The 8,606-nt window shown below is 34.1% G+C and overlaps 2 protein-coding genes across 2 annotated transcripts; one reads left to right on the forward strand and one right to left on the reverse strand.

Moving 5' to 3' along the window:
* Positions 1–1,021: 1,021 nt before the first annotated feature.
* LOC114405813 (ubiquitin-related modifier 1 homolog 2-like) lies at positions 1,022–4,882 on the reverse strand. The gene is made up of 4 exons (XM_028368311.1): positions 4,664–4,882; positions 1,963–2,038; positions 1,798–1,880; positions 1,022–1,441 (listed from the first exon to the last, which is right to left on the reverse strand). Exons 1-4 carry the CDS (start codon positions 4,684–4,686, stop codon positions 1,324–1,326), a joined length of 300 nt encoding a protein of 99 aa, XP_028224112.1. The 5' UTR covers positions 4,687–4,882; the 3' UTR covers positions 1,022–1,323.
* A 165-nt stretch (positions 4,883–5,047) lies between these two features.
* LOC114405812 (peroxisome biogenesis protein 16-like) lies at positions 5,048–8,328 on the forward strand. Its single transcript, XM_028368310.1, has 8 exons — positions 5,048–5,267; positions 5,765–5,822; positions 6,170–6,386; positions 6,503–6,798; positions 6,901–7,169; positions 7,332–7,399; positions 7,527–7,588; positions 7,711–8,328. Exons 1-8 carry the CDS (start codon positions 5,199–5,201, stop codon positions 7,770–7,772), a joined length of 1,101 nt encoding a protein of 366 aa, XP_028224111.1. The 5' UTR covers positions 5,048–5,198; the 3' UTR covers positions 7,773–8,328.
* Positions 8,329–8,606: the final 278 nt, after the last annotated feature.

An 8,606-nucleotide genomic window follows, 5' to 3' on the forward strand; every position in this document is an offset into this window, starting at 1 on the left:
TGGATAAAAAAAAAAGTTCACCCATAAACATATTCTCTGTAACAGTTAATGACATGATTTTAATCAAATATATATTTTTCTTTTAAATTAACGAATCTATCTATTATGGTTATTAAAACAACTAATTTATTACCGACTAAGCTATGTTCAATTTTATTTTTAAAAAAAAGTCATCTAACTACAAATTATGTATAATAAATTTACTGTTATAACAATTTTAAAAGTCATGGTAGGTAAAAATATCGGAAATTTTTTACAGACAATACCTTGCATATCTTTTTCAAAATTCAAATATTTTATTCAGTGTAAAGCATTGTATAGCTGACAAAAAACGTATTGCATAATTTAAGTATTCATTTCACCTATTGAGGTTGGAAAGTTGAAATCTTTAAAATTGAAAAAAAAAACTGATAAATAAACAGTTTCTGGAAGGGATGAAATCATGAAAGTACTTAAGTTAGGTGTATTGAGTATAAAGTATAAACACAGTTATTGGAGGAGCTTAAAATACAATATCTTAGATCCACACATTCAAAATGAATTTGAATGTAAAAAAAAAATGTAACCGATTCCAAACTTTGTGAAAGTTGGGTTACTGAATTGAGTTTAATTTTTTTATATTATATATTTTCAACTAATAAAAACTCATTTTTAGTATAATTTTAAAGATAGTAATCTTAAAAAATAGCAATTTTGCCGTTCATAACAGTTTATGATCTAAAAAAAAAAATAGTTTATGATCGGATGACCTTGTAACCTTATCCTGTTAAGTTTTAAGGCATATATTATTTTATCGTAAAAGAATTGCAACCGTTCAGTTTAACGAAATACATTTTCTTTCACTTTTATTGCTAGTTACACCATTTCATGAAAAGCAAGAAACAAGTTGAAAACATTATAATAATACTTTTACAATTACGAGTAAAAAAAATCCTTAAACCAAATTATACCGTTAAGATATTCATCATCCTAATTTTCTTGGAGCTAATAATTTGAGCAAAGGTCAAAGATTCTTAACTCATTAGTGAAGCAAATCGTGGATCAGACCTTACAGTGGTATACAACGCCATAACCAAAGATACATACATCATCATCCAAGTTCCGTTGGATCAAACAAGTAAATGTTACTTTGTTAGACAAGTATCACATCCTTGCCAAAATCCGTAAATTTTAATAACCAAATTTGATTTCGGTAGAATTAAAGACTGTGAAGAGCACCTTGCATACTAGGCTATTAACTAGATTCATTCATTTGATAGCCACATTGTTTAATTATCATAGTTCACTATGACTTCATAAAAGCAATGGTAACACTACTATGCCCTAACCACCCTGCAGGGTTGATATAAAAACCACCACATCTTTGTCTTCCAGTGATGTGTTGAGCTGACCATTTAGCTCCCAATCACAATCATTCACAAGGACAAGAACTCCAGGTCTCCTCCACAACAAATCGCATGCAACCAAAATATTAATTAGCACCATAATATCATAGGTAATCTTAAATTAGCTTAAGCAAAAATATTTCTTTGTCCTCAATTTCTCCTCCTGTCCAATTAAATGCCTGTTCTATGTGCTAATGAGGAACCTAACTAATTACTACACAGGAAAAGACTCCTCTAAAGTGAGCAACAGCATATTCACATTAAACCATTTACCTGGTTAAGATTACAATACACTTCAGATTAAATCAATGGTAAACATACCCTTGCTCTCTTCATAAACAAGCTAGCTTTAGAAGATCTTCCTTCCTATTATCAATGCTTAATCCAAATGTATTCAGATTATAAAACTTACACAGTATTTCCTTTCATGAACATTTCAGGCCTCTCCTTAATCAAGTTGGTTCGTACCCAAGCAAGCAAATCTTTCATGATTAACTCAGAAAGAATGAAGACAACTTTATAAGAATGTTAAGCATGTTCCTTATTATTGTTCAATAATATTTGAGTTATATAGTACCTTGTCTTCTCCATTGTGTTGCTCAATATTGACATTATGAATCTTCTTGGAATCACAAAGAAGTTCCAATCCCCCTCTGTATGTCTCAACCATTTTAACAAATAAGACAAAAACTAAGAGTCTAACCTCAAATACATATTATGACAGATTGTAAGGTGGACCACCATCATAGGAGATTCACCATGCATCACAATTTACAATCGTTAGATTAATCTATTACAGGCTTATTATAGACTTGCCCTCCGCAGATCTCACCTTCTTCTTCGACCAATCTCCAGCTGTTCCTCCATTGTCTCTTCATCACTAACCACCACTGCCACAAATGCCACCATCACCCACCCATAGTTTTTAAAGGATGAAATTGACATCGATGTAAAAAGTGTCAGCAATGGACTCAATGATGTCAACAAGGACCTTGGGCACCTTAACCAATCCACCATGCCCCGGAATAATCCTCTTGGGTGATGGTGTCGATGAAGCATTCTACTCAGTCCCTAGGGGGAAGGGGCATTGTGGCAAAGGAAACAATGGAGGCCACAACAAACGAGTGCTGGAGGTGCACAGGAGAGCAAGTGGAATTGCATTTGGTCGAGAAAGTGGAGAATATAATAGGATACGAAATCTGGAACAAGTGACTTCTAGAAGAACCATTCACTCCTCCTTCATCAAAGGCGTTTCTCATGAGTACCTTGAGTTCGTCGATGAAGGTGGAGTAAGTGAGGACTTCTTCTAGAAGCCTCTTGTTTTGAATTTATAGCCTATGATCTTCTCCACATGGTCAAGAAAATGCAATTCCAACTCTCTGTCACTGCCAGCAAAGGAGACTTGAAATTGAATTTCATTGAGCAAGTTGAGAATATAATACAATACAAATTCCAAGACAAGTAGCTTCTAGAAGAAGCCTTCAGTCCTCCTTCATCGAGGGAGGGTGTTTCTTGCAAGTTCCTTGAGTTCATCAATGAAGGAGGAATGAGTGAGGACTTCTTCTACAAGCCTCTTGCTTCGGAATTTGTAGTATGTGATCTTCTCTACATGCTCAAGAAAATGCAATCCCAACTCTCCTTCGCAGATAGTGCAAAGGAGAGAGAGTTGGAATTGAATTTCATTGAACAAGTGGAGAATATAATACGATACAAATTCCAAAACAAGTGGCTTCTAGAAGAAGCCTTCACTCCTCTTTCATTTGAGGGCTTTTCTTATGAGTTCATCGATGAAGGAGTAAGGACTTCTTCTAGAAGCTTCTTGCTTCAGAATTTGTAACCTATGATCTTCTCCACCTGCTAAAGTAAATGCAATTCCAACTCTCTCTAGGCCACCAACATCAGCACCTCACCTGCATCACCATTCATCGCGACCTCTAGAGTGCAAAATCTGATGAAGCAAGGCTACTATAAGCTTGAACAATATAGATTAATCTAACGACTATAAATCGTGGTGAATGGCAGACAGTCAGTACACAAAAAAATATTTAGCCCTAAAGACCAGGCTTGTAATGTATATAAGCTTCTAAAAATATACATGAGTTGAACAGCAAAAGTCTCCTAGGGTCTTCAACATGGTATTTGCATCAAATGAGAAACAAGAAATCTCCAAATCTCAAAAATCAATCCTAAAAATAGTTAAACATTAACAAAAGAGGGAGAATCTTTCCTGACCTTTCCCTCTGCCGATTTAGCACTATCAATTTCTTTACTTTTAGGGTATGTTTGGTTTAAAGGAATGAAAGGGGTGTTAAAGTGACAAGAGATGAAAGATTTGAATTAAAGTAGTGTATAGATGTGCAACCCACACCAATTTCTAAAATTTTCATCTCAAATACACCCAAGATGAAAGTAACCAAACACTACCAGTCAAAACAGCTTTACTTAATCTCTCACGGTATTAGACCTCTTATGGCCTAAAGGAATCACTGTAGCGATGCCTAAGGTTATACAGAATAACTAGAAACCTGAACAAAAAATGTTTCCTTGTAGCTTTATTAACAAAAAATTGGTAAACTGAATGAGGAACATCAATTCAATATCCGGAATCATCTTTGCTTATATCTTTCAAGATTGTGACTTTTCAGAAGGAACTCTTACTTATTAGAACTTGCTTTCCATATTATGTCGGAAACCATAAAAAAAATGTCGGAAACCATAAATGTTTCCAAAACATACGCAGAATGATCACTTCTATTAGGCTCCCTTTGTTACATCAAAACGGAAAAAATTTACCCCCACCTAAAACATAGCTCTATCATTAAGGCTCCAGTTGTTTGTTTGATCAGAAATATCCTCCATAAAATTCCTTTTATACATAACAAAATCTTTCTGAGCATACCCCTATGCAAATTAACCAGTTATACATGAATATATGTAATCCAAATACCGCACCATATAATCAACACAATCAAAGAACAATGCCAAGGAATAAAAGGAAATCAGATCACATGAGAGATCAAGTAAATAGGATTAACAAACATTAGTAACATTTGAAGTGCTAAAATTTCACCCAATATTAATATTCACATTCTCAGATAGTCAAAAAGACCAATCACCAAAAATTATAAAAAAATTACAGTTTTATCAATCTCGGAGAAAACCATCACATTTATCAATCTCGCCATTTAAAAAAGTTGTTTTTTTATGAAAAATAAAAATTAAACTTTACGAAGAAACATAACAAGCAGTGACTTTTAACAGATACAGCATAGAACTACCCGAATTCAAGTGTCAGCTGCATGTTTCACAACGTTTCCACAGAACCCCCAAAACCCCAGAGAGAGAAACAAGCTAAAGAGGAGAGAGGAAGAGAGAAGCAGCACAACCTCTTCCCTCTTCAGAATCAAACTTCAAAAGCCGTCACTTTTTATTCTTACGCAACCACAGAAACCAACATATATATAGCACAAACTTAACCGCACCATCAATGCTCATCACCAAATCTCAACCGTCCATTTTCTTAAGAGTAAAATACTCTCATCCAACGGTTTACAAGAAAGAATGTGTACAGATCAACGGTTAAGATCAAAATCATTGAATTCCCCAAAATACCCACGTTATCGTATCCCATCGATTCCTCGTTTTCTCTTTTCTGATTGATTTTTTTTTTTTTCTGTTTGAAAATTTGAACCCATCCTTATTTTAGGCAATTTGTGTCGAAAGATTACATGTTGGCCAACTGGGTCGCTTCCAATACCTTCAGATTTTGGTTGGGTTTCGTGCTTTTGGAAAATTCGTTGAGTTTCTGAAGCTATGGAGGCTTATAAGAGATGGGTGAGGCAGAACAAAGAGTTTGTGCACTCCATGGAGTCTTTGGCCAATGTAAGGTTCCATTTTGGATTATCAATTTGACAATATTGTTTTTTGTTAAATTTAATGTAATCATTCCATTGTTGAAATTTTTAGCCAAAGGGAATTTTTGAATTAGGTCAGGTCTTTGTGTTGTTTGCTACTACTTACTAATTGTGACATTTATAACAGCACACAAAATTCTGGGGAAAATGGTGATTCTGATAAGAATTTCGTGGGTTTATAAGTTGGCTATAGTTGTTGCATTAGGTGCTATTTTGTTTTACTTTTTTCACTCATGATCATGATTTCGTTGTTTCATTTGTAAAATCTAAAAATTTGGAATTTTTGTGGCTGTTAGTAAAAATATATTTAGTGAAAGTGATGTTAGAAAATAAATTAAACAGCCTGTTTTGCTATGATTGTTGTTTTCTGGTTGTTCAAGTCTATGGAGGCATTGTGTTGAAGCATATTTTGTTGTAGAGTGTTTGTGAATAGTTATCTTATTGAGGGGTTGAAAATGTGGACAGGGATTGACATGGCTTCTTCCTGAACGGTTTTCTGAATCAGAGATTGGACCTGAAGCAGGTATTGTGAATTTCTTATAACTTTGGGCTACATCTTTTGAGTTTCATTGTTATTTTCGGCCAGAGTAGAAGCTTTGATGTCCAATTACTTGTTCATGTTGATCTTGAAAATACTAACTAGCTAATTAAAATAAATTTACTTTGCAAAGCCATGTGTATCCCTAACCTAGTTTACCTGTTGCAAATTTCAAAAGTCATGTTAACATTCTTCTAGTTTACCTATATTTTCTTTAAAATTTAACAACTTTTAATTGCCCTCGCTATTTCTTTAATTATTTTTCTCCTACTATATTTGGCTTATGATATAGAAATTTGTGCCTTGCTGAGAAGATCTATGATTTCATGCAGTAACAACCATTCTGGGAATCATCACAGCTCTCAATGAACATATAATTGATACAGCTCCTAAGCAAAATATTACAGGCTCTGTCAAGCCTTATTCGTTTCCTTATCCATTATGCTTATCTGCATTAAAGGATTTGGAAACATTAGTTGAAGTTGTGGCACAGCAATACTATGGTGATGATAAGAAATGGAATTTCCTTGCTGTTACTGAAGCAACCAAGTAAGCAGAATAATGTAATTTAGCATAAGGCTCTTCGTAATATCCTCAGTCTGTCATTATTTATATCTGTAGTCATTTATCTGTTTATCTCATTATCTTGAGTCACTCTAAATCAGGGTACTGGTTCGGTTATCTTTGTTTCGGAAGAGTGGATATAAGATGCTGCTACAAGGAGGGGAAACTCCTAATGATGAGGAGCATTCAGATAGTTTTACCTCGCAACATCATATAGGCTTAAAGCCCGATGTGCATCATAGGCCTGGTTATATGAAAAACAATCTTGGTGCAAACCCAATGAATCTGGAAGGAAGAGCACTATCTGCTCTAGTTAGATTTGGAGAAAAAGTGAAGGGATCAGATTCAGTGTGGTTACGCAGGGTTGAACACCAACAAGCAACTATGGAGCCTACAAGTAACCTGTTCTATAGATATTTTTAGCATTAGTTAGCAAGTGTAAACCATTATAATGCATGAGATATTCAACTAATATTTGTTTCCCCCTGCATTCCTACAGCTTCAAGTGTAGATAGACCAACACTTCTCACCATATTGTCCGAAAGGGGTCTTCGCGGGGCTCTGTTTTTGATTGGAGAAGTTCTATTTATTAGTAGACCACTTATTTATGTTTTATTTATTCGAAAATATGGTATTCGGTCATGGACCCCTTGGTTTCTTTCACTGGCTATCGATTGCATAGGAAACAGTATTCTTTCACTGATGACATCGCCTGTGGCTGGTGGGAAGGAGCGAATGTTTCATCTGTCTGCCCCAGAAAAGGATGAGGTTTGTGTTTCTTTTAGACAGAAAACCATACCACATAAGATGCACGGGTCTTAATGGTCTTCTGCATTAAATCTTGGCCATTAATACTGCATTCTGAACTGTCTTATTTTCTAGTAATGTTCTACCCACTGAAAAGTTAATGCTTAATTAGTTTTGCTTCAGGTTAAACGTCGAAAGTTGCTATTTGTTCTCTACCTAATGAGAGATCCATTTTTCAGCAAGTATACTAGGTAGCAATGATTTAAATTGTGTTCTCATTTTTTCCATTTCTTTAACATTTTTAATGCTTCATTTTTTGCAACGTGCTCCTTCTAAGTTGGAGAAAAAATTATTCTAAATTTTTTTAAAATGTTTTAGGCAAAGACTTGAAAGCACTGAGAAAGTTTTGGAACCTATACCTGTCATGGGATTTCTCACAGGTGAGCTTCATACTTATTTGTTTGCTTTGTTTCCCTTTTAGTGCCTTACTTTCTTGTCATCATCATTTCAGCTTGATAGACTACTTTAAGCATCTGATCTGTTTTTCCAATGTATGTTACAGCAAAGCTTGTTGAGCTTATAATTGGAGCTCAAACACGATACACTTACATGTCAGGATCATGACATAAAATCCAGAACAAAGGCCTAATTGCCCTCCAAGACTTTGGGAAGATAGATATCCTTACTCTTCTGCCACACTATCTCCTGTTACAAATTTTTCAAATGATGAAGAGATATCAAACCTGCTACTATTATGATTGAAAAATAACAAACCATGCAAGCTTGAACATTTCTTTTGCTTGACAATTCCCAACATAGGTGTTAAGCTGCAACCCATGTGTGGTACAAATTGTTTGCAAGGATGGCTACACGATCAACAACTCAATATAAATTGGAATATTTCTTTGGGAGGTTTTGTTCTACTTCTATTCACAAAATAGAGGTGGGTGAGAATTACACTTGTAGTTCTGAGCATCAATTGGCAAGTTAGAATGTGATTATTGAACTCAGAAAATTATATTATATTCAAACTTGTTAACAGTTATAACTCTTAAGCCTATCTTCCATCAGCATCCATGTGTGATCAAATGTATATTGAATTATGCTCTATTTTTTTTATCACAAAAGAAGGTATATGAACTAGTAGTTTGGTAAGAAAACTACATATGTTATAGTCCAATGTTACTGTAAACTACTCAATGTCTCTGTAATAGTATAGTTTGGTAAGAAAACTATATATAATACTTTCATATTGGAACAAGGTTTGCAGTAATAATACTTTCATATAGTTTATAATACTTACATATCTTATACTTTCATATAGTTTGGGACTGAAATCCCAATCTCGTTTCAAAACTCGAAATTATTATAATATAATAATAAGGTTTAAAAATTGTTTTTGAGAATTTAAATGAAGATTTTAACTTTTAAAGATTAATTTCATAAAATTCTTATATA

The sequence above is a fragment of the Glycine soja genome, chromosome 3 (assembly GCF_004193775.1).
Source record: "Glycine soja cultivar W05 chromosome 3, ASM419377v2, whole genome shotgun sequence".
NCBI classification, from domain to species: domain Eukaryota; kingdom Viridiplantae; phylum Streptophyta; class Magnoliopsida; order Fabales; family Fabaceae; genus Glycine; species Glycine soja.

Coding starts and splice junctions, on each gene's coding strand:
- LOC114405813 (XM_028368311.1), bottom strand. CDS start 4,686: ATGCAGCTGACACTTGAATTCGG. Junction 2,039..4,663: donor CAGCTGACACTTGAATTCGG/GTAGTTCTATGC, acceptor TGAGACATACAG/AGGGGGATTGGAACTTCTTT. Junction 1,442..1,797: donor TTCATGAAAGGAAATACTGT/GTAAGTTTTATA, acceptor TTTGTTGTGGAG/GAGACCTGGAGTTCTTGTCC.
- LOC114405812 (XM_028368310.1), top strand. CDS start 5,199: ATGGAGGCTTATAAGAGATGGGTGAGGCAGAACAAAGAGTTTGTGCAC. Junction 7,400..7,526: donor TTTTTCAGCAAGTATACTAG/GTAGCAATGATT, acceptor AAAATGTTTTAG/GCAAAGACTTGAAAGCACTG. Junction 7,589..7,710: donor TGTCATGGGATTTCTCACAG/GTGAGCTTCATA, acceptor TGTATGTTACAG/CAAAGCTTGTTGAGCTTATA.